At 42.3% G+C, this 19,239-nt stretch overlaps 1 protein-coding gene and 1 non-coding gene across 3 annotated transcripts in view; both read left to right on the forward strand.

Moving 5' to 3' along the window:
- Fam171a1 (family with sequence similarity 171 member A1) overlaps positions 1–19,239 on the forward strand; it is a 154,977-nt gene that overhangs the window by 18,534 nt on the left and 117,204 nt on the right. Inside the window, exon 2 of one of the 2 annotated variants that reach the window (XM_047521277.1) lies at positions 14,124–14,415. Coding sequence is in view for 1 of the 2 variants with exons in the window: in XM_047521276.1 (XP_047377232.1) it covers positions 16,389–16,485 (97 nt within the window). In the remaining variant the exon portion in view is untranslated. Of the gene's footprint in view, positions 1–14,123; positions 14,416–16,177; positions 16,486–19,239 lie in introns of those variants that run through there. The other variant, XM_047521276.1, reaches the window with a different exon arrangement.
- Trnaa-ugc (transfer RNA alanine (anticodon UGC)) lies at positions 5,934–6,010 on the forward strand. The gene has a single exon. It is a non-coding gene; the product is annotated as a tRNA-Ala (tRNA).

A 19,239-nucleotide genomic window follows, 5' to 3' on the forward strand; every position in this document is an offset into this window, starting at 1 on the left:
GGGCCTCATACATACTAGGCAGGCACTCTACCACTGAGCTATTCCCCTAGCCAACAAGATTAACAATTTAAATTAGTGGACTTTGAGTAAGGCAGACTGACCTTCATAATGTGGGTGGGCCTCATCCAATAGTTGAAGACCTGATTTGAATGAAAAGACTCTGCATATGTGTGTGTGTGCACTTTTATCCTCCATAAATTGTTTGCAAAGATAGAATCATACAAAAATCACTTGTTGGAGGGACTGCTTTTCTATTCAGTAGTATTATGGTTGGCTTTCTACATAACAAAGATAAAGTATAGAATAATTTTTGACAACTGGATGATAATGCATGATAATTATGGTATAATATGTTTAATCAATCTCAATTATTAGACCCTCATGTTACTAAATTGTTTACTGTGGTAAACACTGCTGTGCTGAACATCCTGGACTTGTCTTTTATCTGAAGATGAGTTCCCAGGAGAGGAAGAGTCAAAGTATATAAACTTTCTTTGAAGCATTGATACATGTCATCAAACTGCATTTGTCTTTTCAAGTCAGTAAATAGAGATTTCTACCTTCTGCTACCTTCATAATACTCCTTTGTATAGGAATGTCATCATTTATTTAATCAATGCAATATGTTAGTATTGACAACTTTTCTTTGCTATGATAAGCAAGGCTATAAAAAGCATTCTGGATTTGACTGATTATTTCCTCAGGAAGCATTCCTGAGTGGAATTCAATCTGTTTCTCCCACAGATGACAGCTCTGACAGTTACTGCCACTAGATCCACTCCTATCCCCCACCCATTCAACCCTCTGACCTAAACAAAGGTAGTTGTCTCATCCCTCGCCCCTCAGCTTGGCTCTGGGTGAGAGGAAAGAAAACATGAAAGAAAGACATTTAAACAATTGAACTTTTAAAAAATATCACACACCCATAGCTTTCTTTTTTGGTAATGCTGGGGATGGAACCTGGGGTCTCGCACATACTAAGCAACTGCTCTACCACTAAGCTACTCCCCCATCCCATTATACAACTTTTTAAAGGTCCATGAAATGCTGTTCCAACTTACACTTTCTTGCAGGGTATTAACTATTTGCAAATCACATCATTTCTGGCCTCATAATATGTTGTCTCCAGAGCATCAACTTCTGGGACTGCCTTTGGTATCCCAGCCTCTTCACACCTAGTTTTCTTATGGAGCATCAGGAAAGGCAAGAGACTCTTCCACAACCTCTGCCTGAGGTCTCTCCAGTGCTCCAGAGTTAGCAAGAGGTGTCAAGGTGGAAGCTGGTAGCTTCTCCCTAGAAAACAACTTTCAAAAAATTAGTCTCGGAAGTTTTTGTACCAGTTTCCTGGTCTGCTATTACTTTGGTTTATTTGGTTTTGTTTTTAGCTTTGGGCCTGCAAGGATGAAAATGTTGCATTATCATTACCTGTTAACATAGGCATAGGGAAATTTTTTTCTGGCCAAGGTGGTACCAGAGTACTCACTGATTATTTTTACTGTTTAACAGTCAGGCCATCAGAGGCAGAATATCCAACACATGAGCCGCCAGTGTCTTTATAAAATCTTAATGTCTTTCTGTTATCCAGAAATGCATGGCAAATTGCTTTGAGTCGTATTGTCCTATTGCAGAAACCAAATGCGGTGCTCTTGCCTTTAAAACAAAAAAAAAGTCTAAATGTCTTTCCTAAAGCCAAACTGAGGGAAGAGGATGAGATGACTAGCCTTGCTTGGGTCTGAGAGTTGAATGTGGGGTGGGGGCAGGATCTGGTGGCAAAAGCTGTTGTCAGAGGCATCAGTTAAGAAATATCTGGTACTCAGACATCACCAGCCTATGAGTTAAAAGAACCACATTCACATGAACTGCAAAACTTCTTAAAATCTCTTCCAGTAATCTCATCTTATTAATGAATGAATGCACGGCCCAAAGATGACTCAGCCCTTTTTATCATATTTTTTAAAAATTGTGACATAAATTACATAGCATAAAAGTTAACCATCCTAGCCAGTTTTAAGTTAGTCAGTGACATAAAGTCTATTTGTATAATGGTGCCACCACCTTCATCCAGAAAACTCTTTTGACCTTGCAAAGCTAAAATTCTGTTCCTGTTAAACCATAACTACCCCTCCCCCTCCCTGTGCCCCTGGAGTTTTCAGCCTGAGCAACTGAAGGAATGGGGGCATGGGGGTACCCACAGCCCTGCTCTTGTACCTATCATTGCCACTCGTCTTTTGATGGCAGCTCTTTTGGCTTGACCACACTCTCCTCAATGCTTCTTTTAACCTCCTATTACAAATGTCCTCAGGAGGGGACAGGCTTCATGATTCACCTGTGACTGCCACCTAGAGATAACCCACAGTGGTTCCATCAGTTTTAGAATTTTCCCAGTGCCTACGCTAGGATGCTGGTGCGTTTAATCCCCAACAGACAATATTTAGGATCATCTAAAGTGAGTATCTAATCTCTAAATTTACTAAAAAGTGAATAGACTACATATATATTCATGATGTAACTTGATTTTTAAAATGTAGATTGCAAACATTGTAAACATGCCTGTAAGAGACTGATAGAACCCCCAAGAGACAGCAATTTGCATACAAAATGTCAGTTGCCATTGGCAAGCCTAGAAATCAAGGAATTAAGAAAATCCACTCCAGCTTGGGGTCTGGTTACCTCTGGGTGCTTTTTTCATAGAGATTGAGGATGGTCAACTATGGTTGAATATGGTATCTGTCATGGGTTCAGGCAACCTTGGAAGACCTAATCCACTCTAGTGAGTTAACCTACTTTTAAAATAAAATCTTAGGTCATGGTCAACCCATGGATGAACTCCAGGAAGACAAGGGCAATTCCAAACATGGAGAAGTCTAACTCTCATTTTTTTCAAGATTTCAGGTTGCAAGGTGCTTCTTCATACACAGCAAAATGTCCTTCAACAATGTTGCAAGTTTGTTATAATCATCCCATTTTTTAGAAATAAGGAAACTGAGTCTGAAAGAGAAAGGAATTTGATTAGCAGTCATGCAAATAGTTGGGGTGTCTTCTCTCCAGTTCTCCCAGAAAAAACAGGAAAGGGAGAACTTCTTGAAATTTTAGAGAATTCCAAATGACTTTTGTCATTATTTCCTTAGAAAATAATTCTCAACATACTACCAGTGCAGCTTTGGTTACTGTTTTTGTTTAGCTGGAAAAGATTCAATCTGAATTTCTCATTTTTATTTTTAGTTACTTGAATTAATGCAATCCTAAAACTTGCTTGAATATTCTTGTTTTTTCTTTCATTGTTTCATTCTCTTATCATAACTGAATATATATATCCACCATTAATCCTATGGGTAAGAATAGCTACTTGTTGGTCAGTCATAGAAAAATGGATATTCTTTTCTCCTAAAAGGTACCTCCTCCTCTCAGATTCTTACCAGCTCACCTGCATATTTTTGCATTTCCAGCACAACAATAAATAAATGTATGAAGTACCACAGTGGTAAAATTTCATTCTGTCCTTTTTCTTTCAGATTTTTCTTTGGCCACTTTCTCTTTTTAATGTCTACCCTTTCCAGTCTCAGAACCTCAACACAAATGATTATTTTAGAGACAGTTTTCAAATTGTAGGAAAGGTTTTATCTCTTGTCCCTCCCCAGATACATAATTAATCCTATGGATTCGACATTGACCAATTTAGCATGAACAGTGTCTCTAGAGTCTACTCCTCATAAGCTGGATCCTGGAGTTCGTTGTGGTGTTTGGTGTATGCCAGTTCCTCAGCCACATGGCTTCTCTTCTTCACAGGGACAGATGGTATGCTCAGTGGGGGAGTAGTCGAACAGATGTGAGCAGCTATCTTCAGGTTGTGGGGGAGAGGCACAAGGCCTATCCTCCCAGAGAGCATAATATGACTGGTTTCTACATGCTGGCAGCCTTGCATATAGCAAGGGGCAATGTCTATTCTAACTATAGCCATATTTCAATTGTCATGGAGTTGTGGAATTCTACTGGGGTGTGGGACATGAAGACTTCTGCCTTGTTTCACGTCTCTCTCCTACATTGACTTTGTAAGACACTATATGTGAGAAAGAGGCATTGGAACTTTGCAGATTCACGTGGAAATCTCTTGAGCATTTTCATACCAAGTTGTTTTCAGTTGTTTCCAATCTCAGTACTATTGAAGCCTTTGAAGTGGCATGCATTTCATTTTGGCTTCTTAATGAGCCATCTTACCTCTCTGTACTTCAACAATAGGAAGAATCCTCTTCTTAATCTTCCAGCCACCTTCTCCTTCTGTTCCTCTGGCCCATTCCTTCTTTTCCATATAATAGCCTCACTTAAATTTATTTTATTTTATTTTATTTTATTTTATTTTATTTTATTTTATTTTATTTTATTTTATTTTATTTTATTTTATTTTTCAGTCTTCAGAGCTCTTTGCAATGTATTATCAGGTCTCCAAAAGCTATCGGGGAACACCTACCCACAAATTCCACTGTAATGTTGTAACCATAATCCCATTTTATGTGATTAACTCTGTAGATAACTGATCTGTGCAAACTCTATTTTCTATTCCCTGTCCCTCCCCCCAAGTGTGGGCTGAAACTCCCACCGAGGATTAAATGTGTGACTTTGCTTTCCTTGCCTGCCAAATACTCCGTCCTTGCTATGGAGCCTCCCATTCTCTTTGTGTTCCTGGTTCCTTGTTGATTAGCCCTTCCTTCCTCTGTAATAGGAGCTTTGGAGACAGGAAAAATAGTGACTTCCTGTTCTGCTTGTTTATTATGTTTAATTAACTCCTCTGTGACAATCTCTATTTATTGGCCAGGATAACATTCATATTTGAAAACTTGGTTTTCATCTATGGTTGAATTCTAAAATATTTACCATATCAGTTCTGGTTTTTGTAAATTATCCCATTAAAAAAAAAAAAAAAAGACTTATTTCTGTTACCCAGAATGCAGTTCTCAGATGGCAGTGGTTTGTGATACCCAACCATAAAAGATGGTGAAGTTCCAACTGTGGAGGTGAAAGGACAGAGATACAGGTAGATCTCTACCTGTATCTCCAATGCATCTGAATGTGTGATAAGCAAAAAGAGAAGACTAGGGTGGGCAAGTTAGGTTTCAGACCCTAATAAAGATGTGAACTCAAACACACTGAGAGTCCTCAGTGGTTGAGACTTGGTACATTCGGTATGTATCAGGATTGAAAGAGGCAAACATCCAGCACGTTCAGATATGCTTGCTTTGCTGCTGTCTTATCAGATGCTTATCCACAGGGGAAATATCCTAGAAGTGCCTCACTGCAGGAATTGAGTCTTCAAGAAAGCGTTTCTTCACTGGGAAAACATGGTCAAGGGCAGCAGGAAGTTAGATCAGTTCAACCTCATCCTGAAAGCAGCATCTAGAACCACCAAACTGTGGGTGCGCACTATTTCTGTTCTCCAACCATATTAGCCAGATTATTATGGTTTTAGGTGTTGAAAGCCCAATTTAAAATGGTTTAAGGAAAAAGAAAATGAGTTTATTGGATCAATATGTGAAGATACAAGGGAGAGCTAACTTCAGAAACCGACTAGGTTCAGGGGCTCATTGCTTTCTCTCCATCTCTTAGTTCTGCTTTCTTCTGTTTGGGGTCCATCCTTATGTTCTTTCCTCATGGTGGTAAGACGGCTGCCAAAAGTTGCCAGCCTTTGTCCTCTCCTCCCATTAATTCCAATCAGAAGAACCTGGCTCTCTCAAGCATTTAAAAAAGAAGAAGATGAAATCAAGTCTGACATCTAACTTTGACAGACTAGATCATGCTCCCACCCCTGAACTTGGCTGGGGAAAGGAGTATAGATATTGACTGGCCAGACCTGGATCACATGCCCACCCCTAGAGCCAGCCCTAAGCCACATGGGCTAAGAGGAGAACAAAGGAAGATCTTTTAAGAATATATCAGTTATGGGCCAGGGATATAGCTCAGTTGGTAGAGTGTTTGCCTTGCAAGCACAAGGCCCTGGGTTCAATCCCCAGCACCGCCAAAAAAAAAAAAGAATATATCAGTTCTTTGTTGGGCATAGTGGTGCACGCCTATAATCCCAGTGACTTGGGAGGCTAAGGCAGAAGGATCACGAGTTCAAAACCAGCCTCAGCAACTTAGTGAAGCCTTAAGTAATTCAGTGAGACCCTGTCTCTAAATAAAGTACAAAAAAGGGCTGGGGATGTGGCTCAGTGCTTAAGCACCTGTGGATTCACTCTCCAGTACCAAAAAAAAAAAAAAGAAACTATGGGTTCTGAAGAAAGTATGGGTTCTGATATCAATCAAATGTAGGGGGGTTGGAGACCACTCTAGCAAAACAATGTGCCCTGTGCCCAACTCACACCCACAACTGTCTCTATGGGGTAGAAGTCAAAGAGTTTGGTCTGATGTAGGCAGATTTATCCCAGAACTTCTGGGGCAGGTTTGGAATTCAACTCACCCAGTTAAGGTCTCCCCGCCCTCTCCTGGTGGGTAAGCCCATTTCTGCCTTCTTGTAACTCATGCACAACTTCAAGGTGCTATTCCTGTCATGTTGAGTGGGACTGCCGCCTCTCCTCAGTTTTAAAATCTTTTATACTTATGCAAGCATTAAAAAAAAAAAGCTGGACCATAAATTTCTTTGGTGTATAGGTATGAGTGTTTGGAAAGGGACAGAGATTGATAGTAATGATTTGAAAGTTCAAATTTAGAGACCCCTTAGGAATCACATTCAGGATTTTGTCATCTGGAAATAGCTGCCCTAGGCTTTTAGGTCTTAGACAAGACTTCACACAAAAGTTCAAGGATAGCAAGAAAATTAAAAGCTTATTTTCATCCAATATTCCAATTTTAACCTGTACAACATTTTGGGTAATGATATTTATAGAAGAACCAATTCCAAAGGAAAAATCTTCTCTTCTAGTTCCTCCTCCTCCTCCTCCTCCTCCTCTTCCTCCTCCTCCTCCTCCTCTTCTTCTTCTTTTCTCTCTCTCTCTCTCTCTCTCTCTCTCTCTCTCTCTCTCTCTCTCTTTCTGGTATGATACTGGAGATTGAACCCAGGACCTTGTGCATACTAAGCAAGTGCTCAAACCCTGAGCTACATCCCTAGCTCCACAACTTGGCAATTTTGAAAAAATATTGTAAATAATTGATTTTATTTTAAAAATGGATACTAAAGATTCCAGATTGTGCTGCAAATGTCTCCATCCCTCCTGACTTTTCCCAATAGCCCTCAACCCAAACTCTCAGCCCTTTTATCCCCAATGGGGTCTCTTCTTACCCCTGACAAGATATGACCTCTTCACAGGCTTAGTCTGATTTGTGCTATACACAGATTGGGTAATTTATGAACAACAGAAACTCATTTCTGAAGGCTGGGGAAGTCCAATCTCCAGGTGAGGGATTCTTGCTACATTATCCCATGGGGGAGGGCAGAAAGGCAAGATATGACAAAAGTGAAAGCAACCAAGAGAAAGAATAAGCAAGAAAGGAAAGGGACCAAGCTCATTCTTTCATCAGGAAATCACTCTTGCAATAAACTAACCCAATCTAAGCATGAGGAAAGAGCGCTCATTACCTATTCACCTCTTCATATCACAACTCTGTTGCATTGGAAGAGAAGTTTTCAATGCACGGATTTTGGAGGATGCATTGAAACCATAGCATAGGCTAAGGAAAGGAACACAGAGACTACTGATATGCGCCCTTCTGTGGTGAAGGAGGCATCAGTTTCCTTCATTCACGGCAACCAGAAGTTTTAGGAATAATAACCTAGAAATCTTATCCTTTTGTGCTACTATCTAACCTTTCCCCACTGGGCATCATCTGACACTATTGCGAAGTGAAAGCTCAGGCTCTTCCATGTGACTTATACCCCAGGTGACTTGTATTTCCTTTAAGAGACTTCTACCTTATAACTGAATTTCTCTAGGTCCCTCTCTCCTATCACCCCTCCCCAGGTCAAACCATTCTCCTCTGGGAAATGCACCCAGGACTGCTTCCCACAGATCTCTGCCAACAACCTCACTTTAGGGAAGGGCAGATTCTTGGAAGGAGGGGTTGGGCAGATGAAGTCGGGGAGGCAATGCTTAAGTCTTTCAGAATGGTGACTCAAAAAAATATTTATTTGGAAAGAAAATGTATTTAGACAAAAATGTTGCTGTTACATAACTCCTTTCTTTAAATATAGTTGAAAGAATAGATCTTCAATAAGATCACGTGTGCGTCAAAATCAAGTTCTCTACCTAACAATTTTCATGTAATCTGAATTATTTCTTATCAATCAAATCCACTTGTACTAGCCAATGGGTAAGTCAATGACATGATTGAAAGTCAGTTCTGGGTAGGACATGGTTGAGATCTCAAGGGAGGTACAGAGATGTAAAGGAGAAGGTCCCTTCAAGAGCTTGGCAGTGGGAAAAGATGTCATGCTCAGATTTTCAGAAATCCTATTTGGAGTTTATTTTAAATGACTGGAGGATGCCCTTTTTTCAAGGAGAAGATTCTGAAGAGTTATTGTATACATAAACCTTTGCCCTAAATGCTGATGTCACAACCCAAGAAGAGTGTACATACAGAGGTCAAAAGTTTACAAAAACATTCCCAGATAGCAGCGCCAGATGTTACATCTTTGAGCATTGGAGACAGTCTGCCTGCATTGCAACCAGTGTGAACCTCAACTCAGTTTACAGTGTGAACCCCAACTCAGTTTAGAACCTGGCTACACATCTTTTCTATACATGGTCTAACCTATGCCCAGGCAGCAGTCATCCCCGCCATAAGGCAATGTGTAGTTATAACAACTTAACTAGACTTAGTAAAGAATGGAATGGACCTTACCTGTCAGAGAGCTTAGAGAGATATGGAGGTCACAGCCCAGGTGAGACTTGAAGGACGAGAAGGATTAAAGAAGGCACACCAGGAAGAGGGTCAGCCCTAGCAAAGCTCCCAAGGTGAAAAGATTGGGCTCAGTTCAGGGCTCAGGAAGTGGGGTCTCCGAAGAGTAGCACTGAGATGAACATTCAGAAAGGTAGGAGGAGAACAAACCAGAAAGGGACTTGAATTACCTTATTAAACTTTGAACCCATGGTGAGAACTTAATAATTACTTGCCAATTCACTAATTAATCCAAGGTAGCAGAAATATATTTAGACTAACTAGAAGGAAATATTTCCTCAATGCAAGACATGATTTTCCACTTTGGGTCACAGTTAGTGAGCATTTCCTTTGTGCCAACCTTTTTTTTTTTTTTTTTTTTTTTCTCCTGTGCTGGGAATATGGCAATTTGTTAGACAAAAGTTCTGCTCTCAAGGAGCTGATATTTTGATGTGAATGTGGACAACAGACTATAAGAGCTGAATAAATGCATGAGTAATTAAGATCATCTCAGATAGTGATAGGTATTAGAAAGACCATGGAATGATCAGAAAATAAGTTGAAGAAGTGGGGATACTTTAGATAGGGTGGTCAGAGGATCTGAGAGAAAAACACATGATCAAGTTAAATCTCTGAAGGAACATTGGGCTCAGAGTTGTACCTATACACAAGGGTCCAAGGTGACCTGTTAGGGCAAGACTACACGTTTGGAGGTAGCTTCTATGGGAAGATGCTTAGAGAGAATTTTCTACTCTTCTGCAAAGGTAGCCTATATCCCCGAGAAGAGTCATGTGGTAGCCTGGACCATAACCCTACTATAATTTTCTGCTTTTTTATCTGGGAAACAACAGAAATGGACCTGTTCTTTCAAATTCCTTTGACTTATAGCATTCTGTGATTCCTACCATTGCATTTCATGTTCAAACTGCAGAGAAGAGAACAGAACCATTGTAAAGGAGCCACTGGATACTTGGACTATCCTTAAGCCTACAACTGGGGTGCTATGACATGTGACCACTAGGCTCAGTGCTGTGGAGTGAGGGGAAAGCTGGTGCTCAGCATCTGCACCTCCTCCTTCTGTATGCTGTCACATACTCCACAGATTAAATTTATTTATTTATTTATTTATTCCTAATGATGTTTCCAGACTTCCTCAAAGTTAAGCTTCTGGAAGGGCATTAGGTTCTGCCAAGTAGATGCTCTTGGTGGAGATTTGGAAAGCTAAAGAAAGGCTGTCTCCCTGCTGCTGGCCAGCCAGCATTGGTCGGGACAAACTGGGCCTTTCTGCTGGGGCAGCTTCCCTGTGGCTAGTCCCTGGCAGGAGGGTGCTAGGAAGTGCAGCTTCTGGATCCCTGGGTTCCACAAGAGTGTAGGTTCCTAAATGCAATCTTTGTGGCTCAGTTCAATTTCTTCTCTTTCTTGACTGAAGCAGAGGGAGCAGCTGCCTAGGAGGCAAAACTGTTCTGGAAGGCTTTTCTTGAGCCCCCTCCAGCCCTTGCACAGATTTTTTTAAGCCCCTAATTCCCTGTAGAATGTTGGCTGAAGAAGTTAGGAGAAATGTCTCTTTCCTTCGTGTGAGCCCTTCCTGATAGAGGCTCTAACCTGTGTTCAAAAGAGAAAAAGTTCTTTCAGACCCTGATTGTTAAAGTTTTAAATATATCACTTCTACCTTTATTTCCAAATCAGCCTAAGGCCTTTACTTCCTGAGAATCACAGCTCCCTATGTGAAGGAACTCTCTCCCTCTGTCCACCCCACGACTCTCAGGAATATATTGATCTTTAGCAAAAGCATTCACAGGGTTCAGGGATATTTAGATTGAAACTATTTACTCTACATTCAGATATATTACTGGGCGACCAGAATTTATAGCATAAAATGAGAAAAGTCACTGACTTACAAATAAACAGCTGAGACATAAAATGCATTTGTAAAACCGAGGACCCATATTTATACATAAAACCAGACCTTTCAAGGACTATAAAGAATTGATTTTTTTCCCTCTTCTTTGTTTTGGAAGACAACCATTGGTTTTCACTCAGTATTTCCCAAACAGGAAAGTATAGAATTTGAACGGATCTTTTCTCCTTGCTCTCCCTTCCCCCAGCTTTTTTTCTTTTTTTTTTTTTTCTTTTTCTTTTTTTTTTTTTCTTTTCTTTTTTTTTTTTTTTTTTTTTGTAGTTTCTGTCTTGGCTACTTTCTAAGAATTTTTGGAAATAAAACTATAGAAAATTGACTAAGGTTTGCATGAAACTTTAAAATATATACCATTGAACATCCTTTCGTCCATTAAAGTCTATGTCGTAAAAAAAGATAATTGAAAAGAAAATTAGCAGCTGAAGCACTCCTGTTTAGACTCACCAGAGAACCATTTCAGAGGTAATAGGGCTCATCCAGTCCTTTCACTGTATACAAAACATGATCTCTGAAAGCCATTTGTATTCAAATTAAGTGCATCTAAACCTACAATATTATTTGCTCTGAAAAATCACCTCTTCACCCCCGTTTCCACATATATGGATCCTCTAAAGAAGAGGATCCTTTGTTTCATAATTAAATAGAATCAGGACACTGAGAGAAAGGTTCTGATGGCAGGTAGTGTCCAGTCAAATTTCAGCAGGGAGGAAATGAAGAAGAAGGAAAAGAAAAGAACAAGTGTCATTCAAAGATTGAATTTGAATATTAGAGATTAGAGAAAGGGTCTACAGGCAAGTTTTCCCCATTTTGTGTACAGAAACAGTCAAAAAACAAGCCCAATTAATATTAATAATCCTCTTTATTTTCCCCATTATCTTCCTGAGTCCTTTCTTTTTAGTTGTTTTTATAAAACCGAAATTTCCTATTCCCTGCTTCCTTGAGATGCCTTCCCTTCCATGCATCTGAAGGCAGACCCAGAGTCTCAGATAATCTTCCAGCAAGATCATGGAAGATTACTGTCCTACTTTTCTTGCATTTTCCTCGTCTGTGTGAGAGCAATTCAATGGGTCAGCAAAGAATAGAGTTGGAAGCTTCTCCATGCTCTAATGGAACAGGCTCACCAAAAAAGAATGTTGTCCAGAAAGGAATTGCTGAGCAACTTGACTCTCCATTGGTCCCTAGCCTCTGAATACTCTTTCCAACAGCCAAGTCTATTGATCAAGTGCTTGGGAAGTGCCCCACACTCCTCTAGTCATTATGGGGTGCACAAAATAGAACAGGAATACAGGAATCTACAATTACACCACCAGAGATTCACTCTCACGGGATCACGTACTTTTGCAACTTCTCACATGAAGCTGCCATTAGGCATCTTTCACTGGATTATTTCCTGAACAAGATGGGAAAGAACTGAACTGAACTGGCTGGGAACCTACCTAAGAAAAGGGGGTTGTGGGAAAGAACGAAGGGCACCTTTGAAAGAACAAACTTGTTGGAAAGCCACTGGGATTGATATATTGATGTATAAAGAAGAAAGTGGGAGGGGGTAGGGTTCACTTAAACACATCGGTCCCTTGACAGTATTTTCCTTATATTTTTTCTTTTCTTTTTTAAATGGATGGCAAATGGGTTTGGGGGTGGGGGGAAATGTGGTACCCTTAGGATTTCTATTTATGGCTACATTTTATCTGACTTTAATAAAAACACCAACAAACAGAAGTAGGAATGTCCATGACACACTTCCTGACCTGTACAATCTCATAATAAGTTTGCATGCTGGTGGTTTCTGACTCAGGGACAGATGAGGAGCAAGAGCCAGGAAGGGAAAGGGGAGGACAATGCCTCTTGAAGTAAACTCAGACAATTAAAATTCCACCCTATGGGCACCAACATCAGGAAAAACTTTAAGAGAACAAATAATCTTGGGCTGAGAAACCTTGACACAGCCTCTGAAGTCAAGGTCTCAAAAATTCAGATAGGAAAAGTTCTTGGCATGATTTCTTTTGGCACAAGTCTCGAAAATTGAAATCAAATGCTGCACAGTCAAGCAGCTTCTAAGCAATTTCAAATAAGCACAGTCATAATTCATCTCCAGTCAAACAATGTGAGATTTTAATAAGAGCAACAGGAAAAGTTCTAGAAGGAAAGAACACTCCTAACTTCCATTGTTCTGCAAACACTCCCTCTCAAGTGATTTTTTTCCCCCTGCAGTTGCAGAGTGGGTGTCTGATGATCTGAACACGAAAAAAGGTAAATTGTACTCTTTTATTCCAGTAAAGGATAAGTGTGATTATTTCTTACATAATTCTGGATACATGATGTGCAAATGTATTTGCTTGTGTGATGTAGCAGAATTTGTGCTCGTCTAACTTCCCACCCAAGAAACTGGAAAATATCCATGTGATGAGGGAATGCCCCTTGGGGCCCAGTTTCTTCTTGGCCTGGAGACTGGCTTGCAGAATGTACTGTGCAAATTATTTAACTTCTTTCCTTTTTGCAGGGGCAGCTGCAAAATGGGATGGGGGTGGTGGTTCAGAAACTATATAAACCTGAATGTTGCTATGAAGGTACATAAACTCTTCCTAAAGGGCTATGCTGTCCATCAAAGTTTTGATACACACTCAATAATAATAACAACCATCAAGCCCAAGCATCTGTAGCCAGGACTCTGATCCAAAAGATTCAGACTTTATTAAGACTTCTTCCATCTTTAAAAGTTCTAGAACTCCACACTCACAAGCACCTGTTCTTGAGTGAAAAAATAAGGCTTAAAATTTTTTATATAGAAGAGGATTTTTTTTCTTTTTAAAACTTTTTAATTTGAAATAATGACAGATTTGTAAGAAGTTACAAAGATAGTACAGAGACGTCTGGTATATAGCTCCCCTAGCTTCTTCCAATTGAAATATCTTATAGAACTATAGTACATTATCAAAGTCAGGAAACTGATATTAGCACCACATTATTGACTAGATTTAGACTTTACTGGGTCTAGAACAGGTAGTTAAAACAACTTGGATCATCTGCATGATATTTATTCTTGAACGTGCCATGGTGTAGGGAATTTGACCTTGCTATCATTAGACCTATATATTTTGGGTAAATTATTTAATGTTACTAAGCCTCCATTTGTTCATCTATAAAATAAAAACAATACCATCAAGTTGTTATGAGGAAATATCTCTATTCCAGTGAGGGCATATATAAGGAACTCCCAGAATACTAGTTTTCTTCATTTCTTCACAAGACCTGACACTTTAGTTCCCAGAGTTTTGCAGGAGACCCACATGCCCTGCTAATAATTATCTGGGTTCTTGATTATAATTGTTGTTATTATTTTCTTTAGGTTGGTCCTGTCTCCTATAACCAACATCCCTGTCAGAGAACTTCCACAAAGTTTGTTTTAGTGAGAAGTCTCAACTCTGGGAAGAGTTTTAATGCCACTTCTGTCAGAAGCAGCCTTCTACCCCAGGAAAGTGTCTTGAAAACTTCAGGACCAGCCTGTTCTGTGAAGCCAGCATCCACCAAGTCATCTAGATGATCTAGACTCTTGTGTCCCCATGGCCTAGCACCCAAGCTGGAGTTGACAGCTGAGCTGGATGGTCTTCCCTGGCTTATAGGTGGACCCTGGAATAATGGTAAGGCTTTGACACTCCAGCTGAAAGAAGGGAATCAGTCTCAATTGTGGGGTTTCTTTCTGCCTTCCTGACTACCTGCCACCCTGTGCAGGTGCACGCTTTGTGGCATTGGGCCTGAGGGTGACTATAAAACCCAGATGGGCTTCTCCACCTAGTTTTTATTGTGTATTACAATAATTTGTCTATTATAAGCCAACTGGGTAAGTGCCATCCTTCATTTTCTTTTTGGTACAGTGCCTGCCATTGCCTTAATGTTCAATTAATAAAATTGCAGTAATGACCTTCCTTCTGGCCTAGTCTTTTGGAAGCAATGCTGGGCAGACAATATGTCTGGAGTGGATTTCCTCAGAGCCTCGGTTCTCAGCAGAGGTCAGAGTAATGTGGAGCAAGATGGGTGGACATGAGGGTTATATGGAGGGAGGCATACAGACAGGGTTGAGAGAAAGGGATGTTGGGGTGGTGATGGGGACATCCAAGGCTTAAGAATAGTCTGGAGAATTTTGTGAAAATACTCAACTTTGGTGTCAGACTGACTTTTATGAGACTCTTGGCTTTTCCATTGATCAGCTGTGTGCATTGGAACAAATCCTTTCAGCTTCTTTAGCCTTTCTTTTCTCACCTGTGAATGGGAACAATTCCTACCTCTAACATTGTGAAGGCTGAAAAAGATATTTCGCTTGATTAAACATTAGTCAAGCTCTTGAACTGGGTCCATCTGTGGCCTTCTTTTAAAATCTAGTCTTAACAAGAACACCCCCAACCTCACCCCACCACCTGTGTCCTGGATATCTGATCACCCTCCATGTTTGATCGAGTTCCTCATCCTCCACCATCTTCCAGGTGATTTCTAATCACCTTGACCTGTCTTCGGCAAGAATTCTGTTAGGTAATTTTAGCCAGAACCCATTCCTCCATATAGCTGGATATTTCCTCTTGGTAACATTCCATCCAGTGACCCCCACCATGCTCCTTGGCTATAAATTCCGGCTTGCCCATGCGGTTTTCAAAGTTGAAACCAACCTCTCCCCTGCTCTAAAACCCCATTGCAGTAGTCACTATATCTATCACATTAGTCCTGGGGTCTCCATGAGGAAGACCTTAACGAAGGCTTATGAATACATTTTTCTTTAACAAGACACAGTAAAACAAAGGCGTGGGGGAGGGCACCCAGGGATAAATGAAAATTTCCTCCCTACCCCAGGCTTCTAGTAATATCCAAGCACAGTTTTTACCTGAAACTGTTCATCTATCCACTTTGGGATACTGTCGGCCTACTCCTGTGGATTTAGGTTTAGGGATTGTTCCAGCTGACCTTGAATGTTGCATGTCAAATTTACCCTGGGGCACACAGGATAGTGACATGAATAGTTGCAGGATGGAGTTACACTTAGGAAACCCAGGGAGGTCACACCTAAGGCCCGAATGCTTCCTTTGGACTGCACAGGTAACCAGGTGTGACATGAAGGTCTTCACCCTGGCAGGAAGGGCTTTTTTTCCTTCCACGCTGCAGAAATGGAGGGTGCTAAGGCTGACTCTGTGCCAAAGGTGGTGTTCGGGGTTCTGAGCAAGACAACGTCGCGGGAGGCCAGGACATGCACTGGGGAGGTTCAGAGTGGCGGGGCCAGCTTGTTGGAAAGCAGGGGCGTCGGGCCCAGGCTCCCGCGGCGCGGCGACCACCAGGTGGCACCAAGGGCCCGGGGCCTGGCCGCCTCCCGCGGGCGGCGCGGCGGGGCGGGGCAGGAAGGGGTTAAGGAGCTGGCTGAGCCGCCGCCGCGGCTCTTCGGGGAAACCCGGCGCGGGGCGCGGAGGAGGGAGCGGCCGCGGGCTGCGGGGCCCGGCCAATCGGGCGGCGGGCCCGGCGCGCGCGGAGCAGGCAACATGGAGGGAGGCGCGGCGCCCGGCCGCCCGTGACGCGCCGCTGCCTGGCCGGCTCGTCGGCGAGCCCGAGCCGCCCGCGGCCCCGCGGCGCGGAGATGAGCAGGTCCGTGGCGCTACTGCTCTGCTTGCTGGGCTGCCACGTCTGGAAGGCGGTCACCAAGACGCTGCGGGAGCCAGGCGCCGGAGCCCAAGGTCGGTGGGCGGCGGCGGGGCCGGGGGCTTTGTGTCGCGCCGGGCCTGGCGCAGAGGCGGCGGCGGGAGGGTCCCGGGTTGCATTGTGGTGGAGGCGGCAGCCGCTGCCGGAGCCGCACCAGAGCCGCGCCGCACCGCCGGGCCTGCAGACACCGCGCTGCGCTCCCGAGGGGGCGGCGCCGCAAGGGGACGAGGGGCCCGCTGGGCAGATGCTCCCGGGGGGCTGGGGCGGGCGGGGGTGCGGGGGCACCAGCTGTTGTTGCTGCTGCTGCTGCTGCTGCTGGCTGGTCTGGATGCAACCGAAGATCCTTTCCTTTATGCGGTGATACGGACACGCGGCTCCATATCCTCCACGGAAGAGGGTGGCCCAGGGCTTGCTGCCGCCGCTCCCCAATCCAGGATCGGGGCTGGAGTCCTAGAATCCCAGCTCCGAGGCTGCGCTCGGCCCTTTTGTTGTGGTGGGGAGGGGGAGGCCGACGCCCCGGAGTACCCGCTGCGCCCCAGGACCCGGAGCTCTGCGGCTACTGCCCTCCACCAGCCTGCTGCAGTTTGGGAAAGTTTCGGGGTCTTCTCCCTATCCGATGTCTTTTGCAGACCTTTAGAGATTTGCTCAGCGGCCTAGGAATCATCGTGAGAGGAGAAAAATATTGGAATTGGAAAGCCCTAACCAGTTAAAACAAAAAAAAATCATATACCCGTCTGTCTCCAGCTCTTGCCTTTTGTCTAATCTTTGGCCTCTGCAAATCTGCTTTCCAGCCAGGGAAGTAACGTGGTCGCCTCTGAGAACGCCCACAAGACTGTCTTTTGTTTTTTACATCTGAATTTACCTGGGGGGGACCCCCAAAGCTTCCTTGGCATGCTTTTGTAGGGACAAAATCAAGTGCTTCTCTATTGCTGGCCTTTTAGATGAGATTGAGGCCCTCGGATGAGCATCTGCATCCCCTGGCTCCTTTGGGCCTCTCAGGTCTCTGGAAAGCTACTTCCCTGCGGCCACGTAGACCCCCAAGATCACAGAGAGGTGTGTGGCCTGCAAAGTTGGCCCTGCACACTGAGGGAGGAGGAGGGCTCCATCCCAGCGTTCTCTTGCTGGGACCCTGCCTTAGCTTTTTTCCTCATGCTAACCCTTCCCTGATGCCAGGGACCAGAGAAGCCTAGACCTAACACACCATGACAGGGAGGGGAGGCTCTGCCCACAATCTGGGTTTAATTTCTTACCTACATGTTGAATTAAAGGTTTTTATATCCATCATTTGACTGTATTCACTGTATTCAATGCAAAAACATGCATTGTTTTTTCCAGGGTTATGGTAGAAAATGACCATTATGATGTATATATAAATTTAGCATTACATTCTGGAAGGGGGGACATTGACAGGGTACAAAAAGACCCATATGTCTTTTCATGTAGGAGATGAATGTTTATGGCATTAGATCATCAGCACTGAATCGTAGCCTCTTTCATTTATACCCTACTGCTCTTTTCAATCAGCTATTTTAGTGAATATGATATTTGTGCCTCAATGAAGCCATTATTTTCAAAGAGCAGGTTGGATTTATGTCACTGGAAATAGTAATATATGGAAATATTGTTCATGCACTTATGAAATTGAGGAAGATATGGCTCCAATTTTTTAAGTCACCAAAAACCTACTAGATTTTAGGTCTAAGTTAATGCTTTACTGAGCTGTTGCTGCTAAACACTCAGAAATGGATATTCTGAAAAGAGGGGAGGAAAACCATCAACCTATGAGAATTTGTCATGGCTGAGTATCTTAGTATATGGTATGGTTTCAGTGGGAGTCAAGTGTCTTGGAATGTTCTTCCCCTTCGATTGATTCATTAACTTGTTATTTAGAGTAAGGATGAATTTTTAAGGTGTTGAATCCGGGAGCTGTAGCAAAAGTCAGGATCTCACCATCTGATATCTGGATTTTGAACTAGTCATTATTAAGGGAATGGACAATTTCTCTTTTGACACATGTGTTTGCCTTTAACCCCTGAGTTTGTTCAAAGCATCTTAACATTTATTACTTTGTTTTGGGTTTTTTTGCAGTGCTGGGGATTGAATCTGGGGCCTAGGCAAGCATTCTCCCACTGAGTCATATCCCCAGCCCATCACTGTCTTCTAATAGTTTTAAAATGCATGTCTTCTCTGTTCTCCTGGATCTTGTACACAGTGAAGACAAATGTTACATTCGATTTTACTTTGCATTTTTCACAGAAGTTTGCTGATTGTTTTGCTCATAGTTGGGGCTCAGGTAGTGCTGAATGGATGAAAGGTTGAAGATGCTAATGTGTATACCATAGTGCAATCTGGGATTATCATTATTAGCATGCATTTTAAGAAGGAAAGTTCAATGTCTAATTTCTCCAAAACCTAATTTGTAGGACTTGTTCTTGCATTGTGAAAACAAACTTGAATCAGATTTGGAACAAGCATGTACACACACATTGTACACCAACAGGGTTTGGAAATCACATAATACTTAGAGATCTCAAACATGTAGAAACCATGTACTCTAGTATTCCAACTAGATTCCAAATGACACCTTCTTTATTAAATAAATCTTTATTATAACATCTGGAGAAACCAACGTCTGCCAAATTTCTTGGCTTTACTTTGCTGTTTATATATTCAAGATAAAATTCAAGTTTTGGTGTTAGATTTTCTTACAAATCAGCAAAGTGATTTCCAACGCAGCGGTTAGTTGCCATGTGATTAATATCATTAATGTGAAGAATATGATTGGGTTT

The sequence above is a fragment of the Sciurus carolinensis genome, chromosome 12 (assembly GCF_902686445.1).
Source record: "Sciurus carolinensis chromosome 12, mSciCar1.2, whole genome shotgun sequence".
NCBI lineage: Eukaryota > Metazoa > Chordata > Mammalia > Rodentia > Sciuridae > Sciurus > Sciurus carolinensis.